The sequence below is a fragment of the Clupea harengus genome, chromosome 2, assembly GCF_900700415.2.
Source record: "Clupea harengus chromosome 2, Ch_v2.0.2, whole genome shotgun sequence".
Lineage (NCBI taxonomy): Eukaryota > Metazoa > Chordata > Actinopteri > Clupeiformes > Clupeidae > Clupea > Clupea harengus.
In genome coordinates, this window is record NC_045153.1 from 4394897 (window position 1) to 4421198 (window position 26302).

General features: G+C 43.9%; 2 protein-coding genes across 2 annotated transcripts in view; both read right to left on the reverse strand.

The window, feature by feature from the left end:
* Positions 1-869: 869 nt before the first annotated feature.
* On the reverse strand, positions 870-14244 carry LOC116223626 (E3 ubiquitin-protein ligase TRIM35-like). Its single transcript, XM_031581017.2, has 6 exons — positions 13373-14244; positions 12104-12190; positions 7570-7800; positions 4192-4214; positions 3988-4106; positions 870-1792 (listed from the first exon to the last, which is right to left on the reverse strand). The coding sequence occupies exons 1-6, from the start codon at positions 13745-13747 to the stop codon at positions 1251-1253; spliced, it is 1377 nt and encodes a 458-aa protein (XP_031436877.1). The 5' UTR covers positions 13748-14244; the 3' UTR covers positions 870-1250.
* A 6022-nt stretch (positions 14245-20266) lies between these two features.
* The window catches only part of LOC116223627 (E3 ubiquitin-protein ligase TRIM35-like), an 8897-nt gene continuing 2861 nt past the window's right edge, over positions 20267-26302 (reverse strand). The window contains exons 4-5 of the mRNA XM_042703229.1: positions 20508-20633; positions 20267-20407 (exon numbers count right to left, since the gene is read on the reverse strand). Coding sequence (XP_042559163.1) covers positions 20267-20407; positions 20508-20633 — 267 coding nt within the window. The remainder of the gene's footprint in view (positions 20408-20507; positions 20634-26302) is intronic.

A 26302-nucleotide genomic window follows, 5' to 3' on the forward strand; every position in this document is an offset into this window, starting at 1 on the left:
GTTTGCAATCATTAAATGATCAATAAAACCATTGATGACTATTTAATGACTGCAAACTGAAATTAATTTAAATACATACATTTACTCATACATTTTAATATGTACATATTTGTGGTTATAGATAAGACATTAATCAAATCCAATTACCATATCTTTCAGTATATAGCTTCATGTCTCTTCAGTCTTTCAGCAGTCCTGCGTGGGTTTATCCTCTCATTTCCAAGGTCACACCTGCAGGCACTACTCTGCACCTGCCAGTAGGGGGCACTGTTGGCATTCAGCACTAAACCTGATGTGCTGAATAAACACCCAGACCAAAGCCTTTCTCGCACAATTATCCATGATGAAACCACAACAAATAAACACCTGGCTGAACTCACTACTCAGAACTCATGAAGACAGTGTGGTTATGCTGGATGAGGTCAGTGGGGTTATGCTGGATGAGGTCAGTGGGGTTATGCTGGATGAGGTCAGTGGGGTTATGCTGGATGAGGTCAGTGGGGTTATACTGGATGAGGTCAGTGGGGTTATGCTGGATGAGGTCAGTGGGGTTATGCTGGATGAGGACAGTGGGGTTATGCTGGATGAAGACAGTGGGGTTATGCTGGATGAGGTCAGTGTGGTTATGCTGGATGAAAATTTAAGGAGATTGTGTTGAAGAGTTTTGCCACAGGATCCCATTTGTCAGCGTCAGTGTCTATTAGCCACAGCTCAAAGCAGATGACACAAAACATGACAGACAATTTTTGTCGATTTTATTTAATTTTTGTACAGTGACAAAACAATAAAATTGTCTCAAGGTGCATTATTCATGAAAAAAGAAAAGAAAAGAATCATATAAATGACGAACCCATTCAAACAGCTTTTATTCATTTTTCTGAGCTGCTCCACTGTTTCAGGACCTCCGTTATTCAAAAGGGTTGTTGGTAAACTATGGCTAAATTCACCAACTTCAGTTAGTGTTTGGAAAAGAAAGTAAAATATTATTCTCTTTAGAAAATCATGATGATTTTAACTGTACGATCATCACAACCCATGCGCTTAAATGGGTTACAGATTCTCCGTTCCATTTATAATCATGAACACCATATTTCTGGAGTATTTGCTGTCTTCAGATCATGTGATCCTTAATCTACCTTTGGGTATTCTTAAGGCAGTAGCTACAGAACAGGTCATTCAGAAATCATAATGCATGAAGACATTTTAACACCATGAACAAGTCATTATTAACCTGGCAAAAGGAAGTGACATCATCTCTTGCTGTGCAGCTCTACTTTCACTGAAGGTCTCACTGGTAACATCCTCAGAGGAGAGTGTGTACTAAAGTATGGAAACACTCTCTCAGTGAAAGTGTGTGTGAGAGTGTGTAGATGTGTGTTATTATCAGAGTCAGAGAATGACAGCTCTCCTCTGTCCCAGTCCAGCTGCACTCTGATCCTCTGGAGTTTCTGCTTCACTGTGAGGAGAGTAGGGGAGTGTGGTGTAGAACGTGCTCCATATTTACCATCTTTATAATACACAAACCACCGTCCACTCATGGAGTAAAAGTCCCCCTTCCTCTGGAGAGACTCTGTCATCACACCCACAAACCAACATGTATTCTCTCCAACCTCCACATCCCAGCAGTGAGTCCCTGAGTTAAAGCCCTCAGAGCCCAGGACACCAGTATACTTATCAAATCTCTCTGGGTTATCAGGAAGCTGCTGTCTCTTATCACCACGTCTCACACTGGTCAGATCCTCAGACAGGATGAGCCATGGGGTTGCAGTGTTGGGATCCAGAGTCACAGGAGCTGCAGAGTGAGAAACACAAATGGTTTAGGTGGAAAGAGCACACAAAAAGAGATACATACACATATACAAACTAGAGGTCATTATCTGTATCTGTATTTGTATCTGTTAAACCAACACAATGATCTGTCTTTGGGTCTGGATTCAGATAGAAGGCCAGAGGTGGGCGTGGCTTATGTCAGAAGTCAGGCACATTCATTTTTTTGCCTAATATTCATTGGTAATATAATTGGTGTGCTTTCAAAGATGCATTGAGTGTGTGTGTGTGTGTGCGTGTGTGTGTGTGTGTGTGTGTGTGTGTGCCTGCTGGCCTTATGAGAGAAGAAGCAGACACTATAAGCTCTAGTAGGGGAGATGTGTGTGTGTGTTTGTGTGTGTGTTGTGTGTGTGTGTGTGCATATGTGTGTGTGTGCAATTATGTGTATGTGTGTGTGTGTGTGTGTGTATGTCTATAAACTTGAACTTGAACTTGCATCTGTAAGAGCCGATGCTCACCGACCAGATACTGTGTGTGATCGGACAAAACCGGACTCCTTAGTAATTGTCCTCTGCGACTTTAACAAAGGAAATCTCACCCGCGAACTCCCCAAATACAGACAATGTATTAAATGCCCGACCAGAGAGGAGAACATTCTGGACCACTGTTACACCACAGTAAGCAGTGCCTATCACACCGTCCCCCGGGCTGCACTGGGACACTCGGACCACGTCATGGTCCATCTGATTCCTGCATACAGGCAGAAACTAAAGCCTGTAAACCTGTTGTGAGGACATCAAAGCAGTGGACCAGTGAAGCTGTGGAGGATCTTCAGGCGTGCTTGGAGTGTGCAGATTGGGAGGTGTTCAGGACTGCTACCAACAGTCTGGATAAGTGCACAGAGGCTGTGACATCATATATCAGCTTCTGTGAGGACAGCTGTGTTCCATCACGCACCAGGGTGAGTTATAACAATGACAAACCCTGGTTCACAGCTAAACTCAGACAGTTAAGGTTGAAGAAGGAAGAGGCGTTCAGGAGTGGGGACAGAGACAGGTTTACAGAGTCAAAATACAGGTTTAGCAAGGAGGTGAGAGAAGCTAAACGACTGTACTCTGAGAAACTCCAACACCAGTTCTCAGCCAGTGACTCTGCTTCTGTCTGGAAAGGGCTCAGACAGATTACAAATTGTAAGCCTAGAGCCCCCCATTCCACTAACAGTCCTGGGACAGTCCTGACACCATCCCCTGTGACACCACCACCCACCAGCTCCAGCCCATCAACTGCAACTCCCCCACCACAGCAGAGGCCTGCGCCTTTCCAAAGCTGCTCACCTCAGCCCCCCCCCCCCCTCCCCTACCACAGTGACAACTCTCTCCATCCTGGAGAGGGACGTCAACAGACTCTTCAGGAGACAGAACCCCCGCAAAGCAGCCGGGCCAGACTCTGTCTCTCCATCAATCCTTTTTGCTGCGCTTCCACGCCTGTTCCTTTGTTTTCCAGAGCTTCGTGCCTGAGTACATTAGTTTCGTTTTACAGTACGTTTAGTTATCTCCGTGTTCTGTTAAGTGTACTGTTAGTTCAAGTCTGTCAACGTGTTCTGTCTGTTTACTGGCTGTTCCTCACAATAAACTCTGTTCCATCATAACACCATCTCTGAGTCCTGAAGTCCTGTGACAAAAACAGGCTACATTACCACACACCCTGACACATCCATAGCAATGGAAGATGACATTTCCCCCCATCGTTCTGAATCCTCCATTTATCGACATGTGAGAACGATACAGTTCACTGGAGAAACAGTTCACTGGAGCATCCTTAATAATACTCTTTCAATTGCATTCTGCTCACTTTAACAATGTCTTCTGTTTTAGCTTTACTGTATCCTTATCAATTCTTAAACTCAACTGAAATACCCCAGACAATTCTGACACTTTTTCTTTTTTACCCGTAGACCTGCGTCTACACACTCTTCATCACTTCCGCTCTCCTCCAGTTCCCCCTTCCGCTTGGCAGCTCTTTGATCTCTTCACTTGTCTTCATATTTCTTTAGGAGGTTCTTTTTTTTCTCTTATTTATGTAAACCACAATGAATTGCCTGTATTGTAATTAATCTCTCTCTCTCTCTCTCTCTCTCTCTCTCTCTCTCTCTGTCTGTCTGTCTCTCTCTGTGCTTGAGTGTGTCTGTGTTTTGTGTTTGAAATGGATATATAGACTTACTGTATTGAACAATCTCCTGCATCTTCTCCCAGACTCTGAACTTCAGGTTGCCCAGGTGTTTTGCCACATTGATCAGAGCTCCTGAAACCCTCTCTGGATCCTGCAGTGTGCACTGGGCTCTGGAATAACATTCAGGAGTCAGTGCTGCTGTGGGTTTGGGTTCAGAACCACAGAGAAAAGAGAGACAGGAGGCAGATCACTCACCTTTCCACTGTGCTCTTGTAGTTCTGTGAAATGATAAAGGAGGGAATATGTGTATTGAAAATTGTTGTTGTAATTATTTCACCTATGATAAACTAACACATACAAATACATGAATACATTTAATAGACACTTGTTTAAGCAGTTTGTTCTTTAGCAGTACCCTGGCAACAGACACACACATCACACACACACACATAACACACACGCATAACACATACACACACACACACACACACACACACACACTCACACACACAAACTGGAGGCTGCTCAGTAAAACCCAAATACTCTGCATTAGTGCCTACTTGCCACGGGAGCTAACGGTTGTCATAGTAACAGCTGTTTACATACCACCGGATGCAAACGTTAGCGCAGCACTCTCTCAGCTGTACGCTACCGTTAGTAAACATCAACAGGCTCATCCAGACGGAGTGCACATCATAGCGGGTGACTTTAATCAAGCGTGCTTGAAGACTGTGCTACCTAAGTTCACCCAATATGTCAAGTGTGCTACCAGAGGGAACAATACACTCGACCACGTATACTCCAACTTAAAGCATGCCTACAGAGCCACACCCCTACCCCACTTAGGACAGTCAGATCACCTTTCACTGCTCCTCATCCCGGCATATACACGCTCAGGAGGAAGACAAAACCTTACATTAAGAACATAAAAATCTGGCCCGAGGGAGCTCTCTCTCAACTGCAGGACTGCTTTGAACATACAGTGTGGGACATATTCGAACAACAGGACCTGGAGGAATATACAGGAACTGTACTGTCCTACATCAATCATTGTACAGACACTGTGACTGCAGCCAAAAGGATTCGGGTGTATCCTAACCAGAAACCCTGGATGACAAGCAAGGTCAAGACCCTACTCCAGGAGCGGAACTCCGCCTTCAGGTCAGGTGACAAGGCCCTTTACAGTACTGCTAGAGCCAACCTGAAGAGAGGCATCAAAGATGCCAAGAAGGCTTATAAGGAAAAAAATCGAAGACCATCTCACTAATAATAATCCAAGGAGAGTGTGGCAGGGAATTCAAAACATCACCAACTACAAGAACAGCAACACCAGCACTGTCCACGCTGATGCCTCACTGGCAGAGGAACTTAATCATTTCTTTGCCCGTTTTGAGGTCAACAGGCCCACCACAATTGCACTGACTCCACCAACCCCCAGCAGCCACACTCTCACCCTACAAGAACACGAGGTGAGATGTGTGCTCAAATCAGTGAGTACAAGAAAAGCTGCTGGCCCCGACGGAGTATCTGGAAAGGTACTCAATTCCTGTGCCAACCAACTCGCTGGGGTCTTCACTAAGATCTTTAACCTTTCTCTCACTCTAGTCACCATCCCACCCTGCCTAAAATCAGCTATCATCATCCCCGTCCCTAAGAAACCAGCCATCAACAGCTTGAATGACTATAGACCGATTGCACTTACACCTGTAATCATGAAGTGCTTTGAGAAACTGGTTTCACGGCACATCAAATCAACCCTTCCCCCCACATTTGACTCGCATCAGTTTGCTTACAGAGCAAACAGGTCCACGGAAGATGCCATCGACGTAGCCCTCCACACCGCACTGAGCCACCTGGAACTCCGTGGAACCTATATAAGAATGCTCTTCATTGACTACAGCTCAGCTTTTAACACTATCATCCCTGACATACTAGTTCAGCAAACTAACTGCACTAGGCCTCTCCCCCTCCATCTGCACCTGGATAAAGGACTTCCTCTCAAACCGCCACAAACTGTAAAACTCGGTCCCCATCTTTCCTCCACCATCACTCTAAGCACTGGCTCTCCACAAGGCTGTGTGCTGAGCCCACTACTGTACTCCTTGTACACCCATGACTGTACTCCAACCCATCCCACCAACACCATCATTAAATTTGCTGACGACACCACCGTGATCGGGCTCATATCAGAAGATGACGAATCAGCGTACAGGGATGAAGTACAGAAACTGACAGTGTGGTGCTCAGACAACATCTGTCACTGAACACCACAAAAACGAAAGAATTAATTCTGGACTACAGAAGGCAAAGTGCAGTTCCGGCCCCACTCTACATCAACGGGGACTGTGTGGGAGAAGGTCCACACCTTCAAATTCCTAGGAGCCAATTTATCAGATGACCTCTCATGGTCTGTCAACACCTCAGAGACAGTAAAAAAGGCACAGCAGCGACTACACTTCCTGAGAGTACTCAGGAAAAACAACCTGGAGTGTAACTGATGGTGGCCTTCTACCGCACCACTATCGAAAGTGTACTAACCCTACTGCATCTCGGCGTGGTACTCCGGTTGCACCGCAGCAGACAAGAGAGCCCTCCAAAGGGTCATCAACACAGCACAAAAAATCACTGGCTGCTCACTGCCCTCCCTGGAATCCATTGCCCGCTCCCGCTACCTTAGCAGGGCCAATAACATCTTAAAAGACTCCTCTCACCCAGGCCACCACCTGTTTACTCTCCTGCCCTCAGGCAGACGGTACAGATCCTTTAGAGCAAGGACCACGCGTCTTAAGAACAGTTTTTTTCCCAACAGCCATCAGAACTCTAAATACCGACATGCACTAAACACTAAGCACTTTATTGACTACAAGTCACATACCATCTCGGTCACCTTACACATGTGCATAAACAAAGCTGTATTAATTGATGTATTTATTGAAGTACTTTGGTCTATGCCACCGCACTTTGTTCTACTCTTAATGTAAATATATATTTTTTGGGGGGCTGTTCCTACTGTTTTTTGGATAGTTGTAGTATTGTTATGTTATATGTTGTTGTTGTGTTATATGTTGTCCCTCGTCACACCAACAGGAGAAGCACTCAAAATTTCGTTGTATAAATACAATGACAATAAAGGCTTTTCTATTCTATTCTATTCTACAGGAGCTGCATGTCCCCCCCCAAAAAAACCACACACACACACATAACAAACACACACACACACACACACACACACACACACACACACACAACACACATACACACACACACACAAACAGACAGACACACAGACACACACACACAAACACATACCACACACACACACATACACACGCACACACATACACACACACACACATTACACACTCCTCATATCACGTCACATTATCAACTTCAGGTTTCCATGGATAATTGGCTACAAAATGAACATTTACACACATCCGGTTATATCATACACACACACACACACACACACACACACACACACACACACATACACACATAACACATACACACACACCCCCACACACACACATACACGCACTCACACATAACACACACACATACACACACCTATATTAGAATAGTACACATTTTAAATCCAGTATCAATAAAAAATATATTTTTTCTTCTTACCTGTAAGAATGTGACATCATCAGCTTCCATCTCCTTTTCTATGGCTCTGATTGTGTCTGAAAGAGATGAGATCTCTCCGCCCATCTTCTCAATCTTCTCCTTCATCATCTGACTCTTCTGCTCCTCTTCCTCCCTCAGTGCAGCTATCCTGGCTGCCTCTTCATCTCGTAGAAACTGGTGAAGGTCCCAAAACTCCTTCTGGATCTGCCTCTCTGTTTGTTTGGCCTGAGTCTGGGTAAAATCAAGTCATATCAACCCAATTACTGCTAGGTAGTGTCTTTCATACTTTAAATATTCTGAAAGCATACGTGAAAACTAACATTAAAATATAAAAGCAACATAATGAGAGCTCACTTATAAAGTATAACACATTTTAATCCTCTATATATATTGTATTTAATACATCATTCTTTTTTTTTACACATGTTTTCTGAAACTTGGTGTGCAAAGTTTTGCAAAACTGCACACACAAAATGCAAAAGACCACAAATCTCTTCCAAAATGAAACACTGCATTCAAAACTCACTAGTGTGATACACCTAAACACACACATACAAACACACACACACATACACACTAGTGTGATAAGTCTGAAACTGCTACCATAAGAAGTTACAGTGGGAAACGCTATGCTACATACTACAGTTATCAGGAGAATTCAGTTCAGAAACAGTTAACCTTCAGACTGAGAGGGAAAAAAACTTTTAGCAGGCGAATTCAGTTCATACGCATAACGGTCTCTGTTGTTATGGCAACGTTAATCAATGACCCAGAGCAAGTGGTGTTAGAGGGACTGTGGGAATGGTGACACCTTTGTGTGTGAGTCTCCCATCATGGACAAGAGGAAGGATGGATTACTATACAGGGTGAACACTTGTCCTTGTACATTTATAATCTGCTAAAGCTTTTATCAGTAGAGCATTCCTGTGTAGTAACATGTTTCATTCATTCTCTGCATGGCACTGTTGAATCTCAGGCTGATGCACGGCCCTCCTATGTCTAAGGGCTGATGCATGGTCCTCCTATGTCTATGGGCTGATGCAGACTAGTCCTCCTATGTCTATGGGCTGATGCAGACTAGTCCTCCTATGTCTAAGGGCTGATGCAGACTAGTCCTCCTATGTCTAAGGGCTGATGCAGACTAGTCCTCCTATGTCTAAGGGCTGATGGGCTGATGCAGACTAGTCCTCCTATGTCTATGGGCTGATGCAGACTAGTCCTCCTATGTCTAAGGGCTGATGCAGACTAGTCCTCCTATGTCTAAGGGCTGATGCAGACTAGTCCTCCTATGTCTAAGGGCTGATGCAGACTAGTCCTCCTATGTCTAAGGGCTGATGCAGACTAGTCCTCCTATGTTGGGCTGCCCCTATGTCTAAGGGCTGATGCAGACTAGTCCTCCTATGTCTAAGGGCTGATGCAGACTAGTCCTCCTATGTCTAAGGGCTGATGCAGACTAGTCCTCCTATGTCTAAGGGCTGATGTAGACTAGTCCTCCTATGTCTATGGGCTGATGCAGACTAGTCCTCCTATGTCTAAGGGCTGATGCAGACTAGTCCTCCTATGTCTATGGGCTGATGCAGACTAGTCCTCCTATGTCTAAGGGCTGATGCAGACTAGTCCTCCTATGTCTATGGGCTGATGCAGACTAGTCCTCCTATGTCTAAGGGCTGATGCAGATTAGTCCTCCTATGTCTATGGGCTGATGCAGACTAGTCCTCCTATGTCTAAGGGCTGATGCAGACTAGTCCTCCTATGTCTATGGGCTGATGCAGACTAGTCCTCCTATGTCTATGGGCTGATGCAGACTAGTCCTCCTATGTCTAAGGGCTGATGCAGACTAGTCCTCCTATGTCTATGGGCTGATGCAGACTAGTCCTCCTATGTCTAAGGGCTGATGCAGACTAGTCCTCCTATGTCTATGGGCTGATGCAGACTAGTCCTCCTATGTCTAAGGGCTGATGTAGACTAGTCCTCCTATGTCTATGGGCTGATGCAGACTAGTCCTCCTATGTCTAAGGGCTGATGCAGACTAGTCCTCCTATGTCTATGGGCTGATGCAGACTAGTCCTCCTATGTCTAAGGGCTGATGCAGACTAGTCCTCCTATGTCTATGGGCTGATGCAGACTAGTCCTCCTATGTCTAAGGGCTGATGCAGATTAGTCCTCCTATGTCTATGGGCTGATGCAGACTAGTCCTCCTATGTCTAAGGGCTGATGCAGACTAGTCCTCCTATGTCTATGGGCTGATGCAGACTAGTCCTCCTATGTCTAAGGGCTGATGCAGACTAGTCCTCCTATGTCTATGGGCTGATGCAGACTAGTCCTCCTATGTCTATGGGCTGATGCAGACTAGTCCTCCTATGTCTAAGGGCTGATGCAGACTAGTCCTCCTATGTCTATGGGCTGATGCAGACTAGTCCTCCTATGTCTAAGGGCTGATGCAGACTAGTCCTCCTATGTCTAAGGGCTGATGCAGACTAGTCCTCCTATGTCTATGGGCTGATGCAGACTAGTCCTCCTATGTCTAAGGGCTGATGCAGACTAGTTCTACTCTATGCGTGGAGGAGCCCATACCAGCAGATTCAGAGACAGTTTCTACCCTCATGCCATCAGGATGCTGAACTGTCATACACCCCCTCACACTTAACATGGTCAACCTCATGCAACCTGCACTTTAATTTATATCTTTTTCATCCTGTCTTTCTTACTTTCTTTCTAGCCTTTCAATTCTAGTACTTAATTTATTATTTTAAGTTAAGCAGACACTTGAGCATTCATTACTGATAAATGCCCTTTTTATGAGTACAGTTTCCTATTATATTTAACTGTAACAGATGGGGAACAAGGAGTGATCCTGAGACTAACATTTGGGCTACTCAGTAACAGATGGGGAACAAGGAGTGATCCTGACACTAACATTTGGGCTACTCAGTAACAGATGGGGAACAAGGAGTGATCCTGAGAGTAACATTTGGGCTACTCAGTAAAAGATGGCTAAATGTTTCAAGAGTAGCAACAGTGCCACCTAGCACTCATCACAGAGACTTTATAAGACAGGAGACAAATCACTGACGGGAAAATAAATCAGGAATCAGGGGGATCTGTAACCTAAACATGGTGGGTCTGTAACAGGAAGTCCTGCCCTGTCTCATAAAGTGCCAATCATGTTGTTGGAAACGACAGCAGTGATGTTTCACCTCACCTGGACTGCAACATTTGGTGCAAACACTATCAAGTCAACACCAAGAATAAGGTAGTTTTTTTTTTTTAAATATCCCAACATCCCAACTCGGACTTTTCACAGCTAATAATAAATCACTCCGTGATGAAACATTCTATAGCACGTTGATACAATTAAGCAATAACCGTTAATTCAAAGTTCTTATAATTCCAAAAGACGTTGACAATGGAACTATTTTTTTGTTGCAGAGAAACAATGGTGAAATAAACATTTTTTAATCAATAACTTCGTGTTTAAATGTGAATTGGTTGACTATAAAATTGTTTTATAAAAGCAATATAGTACTCGTGCGAGTGGGGTAGGTAAGGGATATTCCCACGGGTGTTGTTGCCTGCGCCACTCGGCCTCCGGCCTCGTGGCTACGGCCGAACACCACCCGTGGGAATATCCCTTACCTACCCCACTCGCACGAGTACTATATTGCTTAATTAAATGCAGATTCGCGTGGTGTAGGCTACTTTACATGTCTGTTTGACCATCCTATGTGGAGTTACGGATCTCTCCGTATTTATTAAGATAAGAATGATCTTGTCTTCCCCAAACAGCAGCCCGTCATTGATGGCTCATCAACATCACAACCAATGTCCTCCATTGGAACTGGTATCTATAAGTCTTGCATTTTGAAGGGTGCTGTCTTAAAAAGGCACACAAACATTCACTGCCTGTTTGTTTCTGTCTTAGAAAGTGAACTATGTGTGTGATGTTTTATGAAATTAATTTATGTTTCATGAAATTGAAAACGGAGTTAAAGGCTGAGATTTAGCACAGATGTGGTGTGGTTGTGCTGTATGTGAGAAAGGCTTCAGAGATCCTATGACATGGAAACATTTAGTTTTAGACTTTAATCAACTAGTTAAAGACTGTAATCAACTCCATTAGTTAAATACTGTTATCAACTCCACTAGTTAAAGACTTTAATCAACTCCACTAGTTAAAGACAGTAATCAACTCCAATAGTTAAATGCATGAATCAACTCCACTAGTTAAAGACAGTAATCAACTCCTCTAGTTAAAGAATGTAATCAACTCCACTAGTTAAAGACAGTAATCAACTCCACTAGTTAAAGACAGTAATCAACTACACTGCATTTAACATTCATGTGGATTCTAAATACTTTTTATTGGTTGTGGAAATTGGTGACCTAAATAATGTTAGTTAATGGATTTGGTGTAAAAATGCTAAATAAAACAGGGACTTCACACAGTGTAATGATTGTGGGTTCCATATACAGGTCATAGAGATGATGTCATAGTTTGGCATCACAGTACACCATGGCATCATATCACACTCACCTTAATACACTCAGCTGTTTGGTAAACGGTGTCTTTAGCCTTCTCAAAGGCCTTCATCTTCTCACGCAGTTTGACCATGAGTTCCTCCTGAAATAAATGGATGACTTTAATGTGGAGTATTTCTGTACTGTAGGGTTAGCCACAGACCTGAGCAGGCCAATGTTACTCACACACTCAAAGTCAGGTTTACGAGACTGTTATGTGTTATGTGTCTGTGGTGTGTGTGTGTGTGTTTGTGTGTGTGTGTGTGTGTGTGTGAGAGGGTGAGAGTGTGAGAGAGTGAGTGAGTGAGTAAGTGAGTGAGTGAGTGAGTGAGTGAGTGAGTGAGTGAGAGGTGTAAGATAAATTCAGTTCAGTACAAATTTATTAACAAAACTTATTTTTATTAACAATGTATAGGCCTTATAGAAAATCAGAGTCTATGCATAAGACACAGTGTGCAAGACAAAGACTTACAGAGAGCAGAGCCTGAGAAACAGGAGAGTCTGCAGTCCATCTGGCTAAGCAAGGTCAAGCCAGTGGCCACTTAGTATGTTTGAGGCTAGGGCAAACGATGAGGTGTTTGAAGTTTCTGGACAGATAAGACAGTCTGCAGATGGGAGTAGAGGCGCTCACAAAGCCATGATTGTCACACAGAAATGATGTGTTATTGCTGAGAAAAAGATATGCTGTGCCAAGCGGTGCCAGTCCCTGAGGGGCGGACACCAGGAGGCCCAAGAAAGTGACCTCAGTGGGTCAGGACTTAAAAGACCAACTCCTTCATACTTGTATCAGAATGCATTCTCCAGCCTGGCCTTGATGGTACTCTGTGTTAAGTCAAGTCAAGCTGTATTTGTGTCACTATTTACCTTGTAACAACCAAATGCTTCGTATGGTGGTCTCTCTCTAAACCAACAAGCAAGAGTGAAAAATACTCTTACAGAGGGTGAGAGTGTGAGTGAGTGAGAGTGTGAGTGAGTGAGAGGGTGAGAGTGTGAGCACCTGTCTGTTCACAAAAGCTTATGGACATGTATACACATGAGAGATCCTGCTCCTAGGTGAGACACATGAACATTAAAAACATGAAGTTATCTGGACAGCAGTAAATGGTGGCAAACTGGCAGTACTTCAGACACAAACTGCAGACAGTGTATGACCTGAGTGTAAACAAAAGTGAGTCTAAATGTTGTCTGGGTGAATCTAAGTGTACAGGTGAAGGAACCTCTGAAGCTCTAAGTGTACAGGTGAAGGAACCTGTAAAGCTCAATTTAAAATGTTCAGAGAACCTACCTTTACATTAATTGCTGCTTCACCGATGGGACGGAAGTTGTGATCTTGGTGTAATTTTGAGTCTCGACACATCAGGCACACAAGCTGCTGATCATCTTGACAGAAGAACTCAAGTTTTTTTTTGTGCAGACGGCAAGACGCGTGTTGCCAGTCTTGTAAGAAAGTCTCACACAGGTTCTTTAAAGCCAGATTTGGGGGAAGAAAATCCTTTGATGACCTTCTCCTGCAGACTGGACATTCTCTGGATCCTCTGGTTTCCCAGAACTGCTGCAGACAGACTTTACAAACACTGTGACTACATGACAGGAGAACAGGGTCCTTGAAGATTTCACAACACACCGGACAGGAAAGATCCTCTTCGAGCCTTGCTGCCATTCTCTCCTTCACACACGCAACACTTTCACTGAAGTTAGAAAACGGATTGCAGTCGTCTCCAAACTCTGTATTTTAACATTTAACGAAGTAAGGTTTCTTCTTCTTTGAAACCCGTCTTCAAACACGAGAATCAGTCTACTTCACACTTCCCTGTTCTTTCAGTTGGTTGAAAAACTTTACTTTCATTTTCAAAAAGCCAAAATCCAGTCAGTCTCTAAGGCATCTCAAATGTTTACCTCTTCAATCTGCAAGCAGGTCAACCTCTCCAACTTGTTTTTGAAAACAAAACACAAGTAGTTTGTGGCATTTCTTTCCCAAATGTTAATGTACGCACTCGTAATGCCGAACAGGGCAGCCGTCTGTCACTGAGCTTTACTCCCTCCTTCAAAAAAAAAAGAAAAGTCAGGGGGAGGGGTCTGGAAGAGCAGGGAGCTGATTGGTCAAAACTTCATGTCAGTGTTTTTCCTCCACTATCCACAGAAATATTGTTCTGATCTCATTCCTACCGCGGACACACAGAGAGCTGTCTGTGCTGTGAATGACACCTCCAGTGTACACACTCTCAGCACATCCACTGTGTCTGATTTTCAGTGACATTATCAAGGGAAACGTCTGTATTCTTTAACCTGGGCCCTACTGAAAGCTGACATTATTACTTAGTCATTACATTATTGCTCATGAGTAGTTAACAATAACTGGATATATAGGTATATCCATAGGTACGTATATACTATATGCAGTCATTGGTAGTTACTTGTACTGTGGGTTACATATCACAGAGAGAGGAAATCAAATACTCTCTGTGAGTCCATGCTAGTGTCCTTATTGCATTAATATTATCCTGTATGCTCAGCTCTGTTATATATTAACCCATAGATACAGACAAGCCTAGGCTGGAACCATAATCATAGAGTTCAGAGTCTACCACAGGCAGTGACTGGTAGTCAGACAGCAAAAGGATTTGCAGAAGATGTGTGTAAACATTTGAAAGCTTGTGTTATGTCTGTTGTAGTCCTGTTCATGAGTCTGTGGTGGTTTCTGCTGAAAGTGGGTCTCTGTTGGTCTCAGTCAGAGGAGTAACATAGGACAGAGTTTCAGCTTCAAGTTCAGATAACACACCTGACCTTTGAGACAACATCAGAGCTCATGGCATGTGTTTTATAGTAGGGTGGGCGTGTGTGTGTGTGTGTATGTGTGTGTGTGTGTGTGTGTGTGTGTGTGTGTGTGTGTGTGTGTGTGTGTGTGTGTGTGTGTGTGTGTGTGTGTGTGTGTGTGTGTGTGTGTGTGTGTGTGTGTGTGTGTGTGTGTGTGTGTGTGTGTGTGTGTGTGTGTGTGTGTGTGTGTGTGTGTGTGTGTGTGCGTGCGCGTGTGTGTATGCACGTTGTTACAACCCTGGCTCGTAGGGAAGTAACAATATGAGAACACCAAACCAAAAACCTTAATAAATATAATTCTAAATTATTACAAAGGGTAAGTGGAGTGCAAACTGCATGTTCTGCCGCCAGGTAAGCAGCTGCAGAGTGTGTGTGAGAGAGTGTGAGAGGGGTGTGGCCAGTTCTTAAAGGTATCCTGCACGAACTCGAACTAGCAAACTCCTCTCCTCTACACTTCCTTAGTGTAACAGTGTAAACACGTCCTTAGTGTAACAGTGTAAACATTCCCTTAGTGTAACAGTGTAAACCTTCCCTAAGTGTAACAGTGTAAACCTTCCCTCAGTGTAACAGTGTAAACCTTCCCTTAGTGTAACAGTGTAAACATTCCCTTAGTGTAACAGTGTAAACCTTCCCTTAGTGTAACAGTGTAAACATTCCCTTAGTGTAACAGTGTAAACCTTCCCTTAGTGTAACAGTGTAAACCTTCCCTCAGTGTAACAGTGTAAATCTTCCCTCCTCTCAATCTGAGCCTGTGTATTTCAGATGACAACAACCACAACATAGACAGCGTCATCTACAAGTGGAACCCAGGAACCAAGCTGTTTGAGGTGAACCAGACCATTCTGACGTCAGGGGCGTACGATTGGGAGGCCTTCAGCGTGGGCCCGTACCACTTCCTGGCCGTGGCCAACACCTTTGATGGGGTGACCACGCGCCTCATCTCCACCATCTACGTGTGGGTGGCAGGACAGTTTCAGCACTTCCAGCACATTACTGTGAGTTCAGCCTCTTCTACATGTCATCCACATTCAGGCCATCACTGTGAGTTCAGCCTCTTCTACATTTCATCCACATTCAGGCCTATTTATTTGTCTTACACATTTATCCACAATGAAATAGCCAGGAAGAGGACTGCCCAAGCAGCAGAAAAGCAATCAGACTACAACACATATTAATGATCCCATTAGACTGTAACACATAGAAATGATCCCATTAGACTACAACACATAGTAATGATCCGATTAGACTGTAACACACAGTAATGATCCCATTAGACTGTAACACACAGTAATGATCCCATTAGACTACAACACATAGAAATGATCCCATTAGATTGTAACTGTCAGGCTTTTCTCGGGGAATGAACCCGAGATGCTGGATGTGGGGAACCAGCGCTTAGCCCAGTGTGCTAATGAGAGGACCCAATGGCAGGATGATGTTCAAAACCTGGTTTCTTTATTATTCGCAAAAGATGTACTCCAAGCAGCGATATTCCAAAACACAAAAGATCAGGTGTAGGCAAAAGGCCAAAAACTAAAGAGGTACAAAATGTAGCTTTCAGGCGGACCTGAATACAGAGCTACCTGAGGCGGCTTGAGAACCGCGATGCGACATGTACCTTAACCACACACTTGTCTCCCTGGGAGAAGACCAAGCCCAAAAAGTGCGTGAGAGCACTAGCTGTGTGGTTAGGCACTGCGTGTCTTTGCACAAAGACTAAGTGCTTGAGAGCACTGCTGACTAAAGTGCGTGAGAGCACTACCAACAACAGTCTAGGAACAAAAACAATCTAACGACCCGACAAGGGCCACAGAGATTAGCCAGGTACTTATACCCTGGCTAATAGAGGGAAGTGACAATCACAAAAACGCAAGACAGGTGAGAGCACACAATGGGGAACAGGTGAGAACACAAATCACAATGGGGAACAGGTGAGGGCACACAAAGACAACAAAGGCACATGGACACAAATTAGTTCATAATGTCCTTTGGCCACCAGAGGCCGCCAATGTGACAAACGGTTGCCCGAAGTCGTGACAGTAACACATAGAAATGATCTTGTTAGACTACAACACATAGTAATGATCCCATTAGACTACAACACATAGTAATGATCCCATTAGACTGTAACACACAGTAATGATCCCATTAGACTACAACACATATTAATGATCCCATTAGACTGTAACACATAGTAATGATCCCATTAGACTGTAGCACACAGTAATGATCCTGTAAGACTGTAACATACAGTAATGATCCCGTCTGACAGAAGTGCCATAAAGCTGCAGTTATAGAGGAGAAAACAAATCAACCAGCAAAGCTTTGAGAAAGTCATGACTTCTAAAAATCCCTCAATTTTAATATAAATCCTCTTGTTAGACCTCTGCTTTACATGGATACACAGTGTCAGGTTGTGAACTTGTGTAAGTGGCTTTACAAAGTGATATAGGGTAAGGTTATGGACATGTAAAGTGTCTTTACACAGTGATATAGGGTAGGTTATGAACATGATAAGTGTCTTTACACAGTGATATAGGGTAAGGTTATGAACATGATAATAAGTGTCTTTACACAGTGATACAGAGGAAGGTTATGAACATGAGGATCATGTCTGGAGGAGGCTGCCACCTGTCACCAGGGGCTAAGATTGCCTGGTCTGATCTGGTCTGGTCTGGTCTGGTCTGGTCTGATCTACATTCACATTTACATTTAGTCATTTAGCAGACGCTTTTGTCCAAAGCGACGTACAAGGGAGAGAATAGTCAAGCTACGAGCAATGATCTGGTCTTGTCTGATCTGATCTGGTCTGGTCTGGTCTGGTCTGGTCTGGTCTGGTCTGGTCTGGTCTGGTCTGGTCTGGTCTAGTCTGGTCTGGTCTGGTCTGGTCTGGTCTGGTCTGGTCTGGTCTGGTCTGATCTGATCTGGTCTGGTCTGGTGTGGTCTGGTCTGGTCTGGTCTGGTGTGGTCTGCTCTGGTCTGGTCTGATCTGGTCTGGTCTGGTCTGGTCTGATCTGGTCTGGTCTGGTCTGGTCTGGTCTGGTCTGGTCTGGTCTGGTCTGGTCTGTCACATTCACAGCCATGACCCTGACTAACTCCACTGAGACGACTCATATCAATGTTCCACTGTTATGGTGTTGGGGTTCTCAGACAGGGAGATGTTTGAGATTGGGGGGGTTCATGTTCCACTGTTATGGTGTTGGGGTTCTCAGACGTCTGGGGCCACAGACTGGGAGATGTTTGAGATTGGTGGGCGGGTCTTCCTGGCGGTGGCCAATGGGGAGCTGCACACACACGGGTCGAGCCAGTACTCCATCAACTCCACCATCTACGAGCTCAACATGGAGCTGCAGACTTTCATCAGGTTCCAGGACATACTCACACACACGTGAGTGAATTACACACACACATACACATACACACACATACACAGACATACACACACACACACACACACACACACACACACATACATAGACATACACACACACACACACACATATATACACACACACACACACACACACACACACACACACACACACACAGACACACACACACACACACACACACAGACACAGACACAAACACACACACACACACACATACACAGACCCACAAACACACACACACACACACACACACACACACACACACACACACACACACACACACACACACACACCTATACACAGAGCCCCACACACACTCCACTAGCATGTTGAATCAGTATGTTGTGTGTGCAGGGCGGTGGACTGGGAGTTCTTCACAGTGGGGACCCAAAGCTTCCTGGTGGTGGCCAACTCCTACAACGGCACATCCTACTCCCTCAAGAGCGTCATCTACAGGTCAGTGGCGGTACTGCCTGCGCAGTAGACCTGATGAATGTGTGTTGACCCTGAATTCTCTCCTCAGTTCTGCATGAAGAACCGGCTAATGGTTCCTCTGTGTCTGCGTGTGTGTGTGTGTGTGTGTGTCTGTGTGTGTGTGTGTGTGTATGTGTGTGTGTGTGTGTCTGTGTCTGTGTGTGTGTGTGTGTGTGTGTGTGTGTGTGTGTGTTCTCCTCAGGTGGCAGGGCTCTGAGGGGTTTGTCTCTGCTCATGAGCTGCTGACTGTGGGCTGCAGAGACTGGGAGTTCTTCCACACCAGTGAAGGTTCCTTCCTCATCTACTCCAGCGCCACCTCAGTGCTCTCCAAAGTCTTCAGGCTCAAGACCTACTAAAGACAAGACTGACAGGCTCAAGACCTACTAAAGACAAGACTGACAGGCTCAAGACCTACTGAAGACCAGACTGACAGGCTCAAGACCTACTAAAGACCAGACTGACAGGCTCAAGACCTACTAAAGACAAGACTGACAGGCTCAAGACCTACTGAAGACAAGACTGACAGGCTCAAGACCTACTAAAGACAAGACTGACAGGCTCAAGACCTGAAGACTGGACTGACAGTTTCAGAATCTACTTAAGACCGGCCCTACAGACTTCAGGCCAGTTTAAGACCAGACAAATTGTGTGACCCAAATACAGACTGTGTCAGATAACATCGGAAGAAGAGAGATTATGAATGACACGTGAGGCCCATATTTTTTGGTAAAGGACTTGTAAGTTTGAAACACTTATTATCACTCTGTAAAATGAATAGAAAAGGACATTTTATAAATATGTGTGAATCATGTTTGTAAATATAATCACCATAATGTTAAACTGTAGTGCACTTTGTGAATACATCTTTTTGTAGTTATGTATTTTATATTCATTTTCTAAATCCTTTTCTGATGTGCACATGCAGTATCCATCTTCTTGGTGCTCTGCTTTGGCAGCTGTGTACTGTACAAAGTCATGTTGTAGCATCTCCCATTCAAACTATTCAATCCAGACCAGGTCAATTCAGAACAAATTATGTTTACATTGTTTGAAGTTATTTTGATATTCTGCTAGCCAAGGTCAAAAAGTAAATGACCTGTCGGTTCATATTTTCAGCTGTTGTGACGTCATGCACTTGTGCAGTGTTATGACCTTTGACCTTCACTCGTGGACGTCTGTCTTTCACTCAGCATAAGCTACATAGCATCACTGTTTTATAAAACTATTTATTAATATTTACTCTGAATGTATTCATTTCAGACTGTTGTATTTTACAATGTGTTATAAAAAATATAATATATATTTAAATGAATTTCAGTTTGCAGTCATTAAATGATCAATAAAACCATTTATGACTATTTAATGACTGCAAACTGAAATTAATAAAAATAAATTAAATTTGTATTAAATATGATATCCATACATTTACTCATAACTTATAATATGTATGTATTTGTGGATATAGATAAGACATTAATAAAATCCAGTTACCATATATTTCAGTAAATAGCTTCATGTCTCTTCAGTTTTTCAGCAGTCCTGCGTTGGTTTATCCTGTCATTTCCAAGGTCACACCTGCAGGCACTACTCTGCACCTGCCAGTAGGGGCACTGTTGGCATTCAGCACTAAGCCTGATGTGCTGGATAAATACCCAGACTAAAGCCTTCTCACACAATTCTCCATGATGAAACCACAACAAATAAACACCTGGCTTAACTCAGTACTCATCTATCGATTACCTGAGGATTTTTTTTGACAGTGTGGTTATGCTGGATGAGGTCAGTGGGGTTATGCTGGATGAAGACAGTGGGATTATGCTGGATGAGGTCAGTGTGGTTATGCTGGATGAGGTCAGTGTGGTTATGCTGGATGAAGATTAAAGGTGATCGTGTTAAAGAGTTTTGCCACAGGATCCCATTTGTCAGCATCAGTGTCTATTAGCCTCAGCTCTAAGCAGATGACATAAAACACAAAAGACAATTTTGGCCTTTTTAATTCAATTCAATTCAATTCAGTTTTATTTTATGTTTGTACAGCACCAAAACAATAAAATTGTCATCATTCAAGAAAAAAGAAAAGAAAATAATCATATAAATGACAAACCCATTCAAACAGCTTTTATTCATTTTTCTGATCTGCTCCACTGTTTCAGGACCTCAGAGTCTGATCAGACTAATGAAGCTGAAGCTGAGCTGCTCCACTGTTTCAGGACCTCAATTATTCAAAAGGTTGTTGGTAAACTATGGCTTAATTCACCAACTTCAGTTACTGTTTGGAAAATAAAATCATGATGAATTAAACTGTACACTCAACACAACCCATGGGTTACAGATTCTCTTTTCCATTTATAATCATAATCACCAGATTTCTGTCCGGAGTATTTGCTGTCTTCAGATCATGTGATCCTTCATCTACCTATGGGTAATCTTAAGGCAGTAGCCACAGAAAAGGTCATTCAGAAATCATAATGCATGAAGACATATTAACACCAGGAACAAGTCATTATTAACCTGGCAAAAGAAAGTGACATAATCTCTTGCTGTGCTGATCTACTTTCACTGCAGCTCTCACTGCTAACATCCTCAGAGGAGAGAGTTTTTAACCTTTTTCTTTAAATTAGCGTTATGTCTCTTCAGTTATCAGCGCCTCTGACTGTATAGGTTTGTCTCCTTTCATTTCTGATGTTATTCCTGCAGGCACTACTCTATACCTGTCAGTAGGTGGCACTGTTGACCTTCAGAACTAATATGCTGGAGAAGTACCCAGATAGATAGACAGATAGATAGGTGGATACTTTATTCATCCCGAGGGAAATTTAGGCCAGACTTAAGCCTTCTCACACAATTCTCCCTGGTTAAATCAAATAAAAGGAAAAACAAATTGTATATTAATTAAATCAATTGTAAGGGAATATAAGTCTCATCTGTTACACGTTGTCAGTGCTGGATGGTTCAGTGGTATGGCAGTCAGAACCATAGTGACGGTATTACAATAATGATCAAGCTCAAACTGTTCTGCTCCACTGTCTCATGGACCTAAGTTATTCAACAGATTGTAGACAACCTAAAACATGACTACATTTCACCAACCTCACACAAAGTGTGGAAAATAAAAGCAAGTAATTATTATGTTTAGGCATATTATGTTGAATATGTTTCTGTCAAGGAATTCATAATGAAGGGGGACATATTAACAGCAAGTCATCATTAACCTGACAAAGGGAAATGACATCAGCTCTACCTGAACTGCTCTACTGTTACTGAGGTCTTCACTGGTAAGATTATCAAAGGAGAGATCCTATCGACATTAAAGTATGGAAACACTCTCTCAGTGAAAGTGTGTGTGAGAGTGTGTAGATGTGTGTTATTATCAGGGTCAGAGAATGACAGCTCTCCTCTGTCCCAGTCCAGCTGCACTCTGATCCTCTGGAGTTTCTGCTTCACTGTGAGGAGAGTAGGGGGCTGTGGTGTAGACCATGCTCCATATTTACCATCATAATAATACACAAACCACCGTCCACTCATGGAGTAAAAGTCCCCCTTCCTCTGGAGAGACTCTGTCATCACACCCACACCCCAGTCTGTGTTCTCTCCAACCTCCACATCCCAGCAGTGAGTCCCTGAGTTAAAGCCCTCAGAGCCCAGGACACAGGCACCCATATAAAATCTCTCTGGGTTATCAGGAAGCTGCTGCTCATCACTACTGTATCTCACACTGGTCAGATCTTCAGACAGGATGAGACATGGGTGTGCAGTGTTGGGATCCAGAGTCACAGGAGCTGCAGAGTGAGAAACACAAATGGTTTAGGTGGAAAGAGCACACAAAAAGAGATACATACACATATACAAACTAGAGGTCATTATCTGTATCTGTATTTGTATCTGTTAAACCAACAAAATGATCTGTCTTTGTATCTGGATTCGGATAGAAGGCCAGAAGTGGGCGTGGCTTATGTCAGAAGTCAGGCACATGGATTTTTTAGCCTAATATTCATTGGTAATATAATTGGTGAGCTTTCAAAGATTCATTGTGTGTGTGTGTGTGTGTGTGTGTGTGTGTGTGTGTGTGTGTGTGTGTGAGTGTGTGCGTGTATGCGTGTGCCTGCTGGCCTTATGAGAGAAGAAGCAGAGACACTATAAGCTCTAGTAGGGGAGATGTGTGTGTGTGTTTGTGTTTGTGTTGTGTGTGTGTGTCTGTGTGTGTGTGTGTGCATATGTGTGTGTGTGCAATTACGTATGTGTATGTGTTTGTGTTTGTGTGTTTGTATGTGTGTGTGCATATGTGTGTGTGTGCAAATATGTGTATGTGTTTGTGTGTTTGTGTGTGTGTGTGTGTGTGTGTGTGCAATTACGTGTATGTGTGTGTGTGTGTGTGTGTGTGTGTGTATAAACTTGAACCTGAACTGCTACCAACAGTCTGGATGAGTACACAGAGGCTGTGGCATCATATATCAGCTTCTGTGAGGACAGCTGTGTTCCATCACGCACCAGGGTGAGTTATAACAATGACAAACCCTGGTTCACAGCTAAACTCAGAAAGTTAAGGTTGAAGAAGGAAGAGGCATTCAGGAGTGGGGACAGAGGCAGGTTTATAGAGTCGAAATACAGGTTTAGCAAGGAGGTGAGAGAAGCTAAACGACTGTACTCTTAGAAACTCCAACACCAGTTCTCAGCCAGTGACTCTGCTTCTCTCTGGAAAGGGCTCAGACAGATTACAAATTGTAAGCCTAGAGCCCCCAACTCCACTACCAGTCCTGGGACAGTCCTGACACCATCCCCTGTGACACCACCACCCACCAGCTCCAGCCCATCAACTGCACCTCCCCCACCACACCAAAGGCCTGCGCCTTTCCACATCTGCTCACCTCAGAGCCCCCTCCCCCCCTCCCTCCTCCTCCCCTACCACAGTGACGACTCTCTCCATCCTGGTGAGGCTGGGGAAGCATGTCTCCTCAAGTGGGAGCTGAACACCATCATCTCCCAGGACCTCAAGTGGGAGCTGAACACCATCATCTCCCAGGACCTCAAGTGGGAGCTGAACACCAGCCTCTTCCCGGCTGCAGTCGGCCTCATCAACAAGGCCCGAGCCCCCCCCCCCCCCCCCGTCATGGACTCTTATCCCACCCCCACGCCTCAACTCTCAAAATCATACTCAAATGTTACAGTAACACACATTATGTTGCACATTCAAGTGTTACAGTAACACACATTATCTTGCACATTGCACTCTTGTTTTGCACATTCCTGCATAGACTGCACAGCTCCTCCACTTCATATTCCGTAAATATCTTTTAATATATATTTTTTTTAACTAAACTGCGTGTGTGTGTACCTGTGCATGTGTGTGTACATGCGAGTGTGTGTGTGTGTGTGTGTGTATCTGTGAGTGTGTCTGTGCATGTGTGTGTGTGTCTGTGTGTCTTTTGTGTAAGTGTATCTGCTGACCTTATGAGAGCAGATGCAGAGACTGTGTCTGTGCATGTGTGAGTGTGTGTGTGTGTGTGTGTGTGTGTGTGTGTGTGTGTGTGTGTATGGTCATATGAGAGCAGAAGCAGAGACACTATGAGCTCTAGTAGGGGAGACGTGTGTGTGTGTTGTGACGCCCCGGCTTTGCCGTGCCATTTGGGGTTAAGCCTCTTCCTCCCACTGCCTATTGACACTAGGCTCTGGGGTTCTATTTGGTTATGCCTCCTGTTCTCCGTTCAACCTGTAGGAGGAGCTGAGTTACAGGCTGTTGCTAATCAGGGGCGGGGCTTCAGGTGATGGCCATCACTATATAGCCGGTGTCCCGGAACCTCAGAGAGAGGACTCTCTTTTCTGCTCTAGCTGACGCTGGAAGGCTGGCTGCAGTATTCCCATTGCCTAACTTTATGCATTACACATAGTCTACATTACTGACGCGCATGACACTTTGTTTTACCGTTCCTCTCACTTACTGACTTGTGTATATTTTGTAAATAAATGTAATAATTGTTAAACGTTACCCGACGGTGTCTTGTCTTCCCTCTGTCATGGCTACTGCGAGCTAAGTAGTCGTGACAGTGTGTGTGTGTGTGTGTCAAAAATGCTTTCAATAAAACTGAACAGTGGTGTATCATCCATTCCACTATCTATCATGTGAAATTGATGTATGCCCGCATCTCTCCCTCTCTCTCTCTCTCTCTCTCTGCTATATTGGGGCTCATCTCTATCTCAGGCCTTTCTCTGGAAATGACTATCAGGCTCTATCAAGGATTCTATTCAGGCTATTGCTCTACTTGGGCTATTTGGGGCCTTTTTCTGAAAACGGCTCTAACGTCTAACGGCTCTATTGCGTGTAGCCCTCCCACCAATGTTATGGCTCTTACACTACACTAGGGGATAACACAAACAGGGTGGGGTGCACATTAAAATCAACTCTTCTTTTATTTAATCTTTACCAACCCAATGAAATCCCTTAATTACTCTTGGCGTGAAATCTGTATAGCACATTTGAACATTTCAGAAGATTGACCTCCAGGAAAAGAAAACTCTTAGCAACCCTGTCAGAACGGAAAACAAATACTTATCATTCCCAAAAAGAAATGTCTTGAACACAGTCCCATATGAAGTCTTTTCAAAACAGTAGGGTGAGACAAGTAAGCTAACCGAGTTCAGGCAGGAGCAACATAGTTCCTTACATTTCCTTTAGTCCGTCAGTGAGGAGAAAAACATACACTGCACTCCCCAAAAAAACGTTGGTCATACACAAAAAAAAAAAAGGCCGTACCGGTATCTTGCTGTCAAAGCATGAAAACTGTCACGCCAGAGCGTGAACCTGCACCTGCCACGCCCCTTTCAGTCTTGATTCGCTCACCTGCACCGCGTCCTAATCACCAGAATACTGATGGCCAGCACCTGTCACTCCTGCACATATACCCCTCACTCCCTTCACTCGGTGTCTGGCCTCGTACGACATGGACGAAAATCCCATCGACATACAAACTAGACAACCTAAACCTTCGCTCGCGATTATCCTGCCTGTTCCCCGAACCCGGTATTGTTTTCTATTCGCAAGTCTGTTCTGTTTGCCTCTAGCCTTTAGTTTAACTCTGAGTTTTGTTTGCTGCGCTTCCACGCCTGTTCCTTTGTTTTCCAGAGCTTCGAGCCTGAGTACATTAGTTTTGTTTTACAGTACGTTTAGTTATCTCCGTGTTCTGTTAAGTGTACTATTAGTTCAAGTCTGTCAACGTGTTCTGTCTGTTTACTGGCTGTTCCTCACAATAAACTCTGTTCCATCATAACATCATCTCTGAGTCCTGAAGTCCTGTGACAAAAACAGGCTGCATTACCACACACCCTGACACATCCATAGCAATGGAAGATGACATTTCCCTCAGTCGTTCTGAATCCTCCGTTTATCGACATGTGAGAACGATACAGTTCACTGGAGAAACAGTTCACTGGAGCATCCTTAATAATACTCTTTCAATTGCATTCTGCTCACTTTAACAATGTCTTCTGTTTTAGATTTACTGTATCCTTATCAATTCTTAAACTCAACTGAAATATCCCAA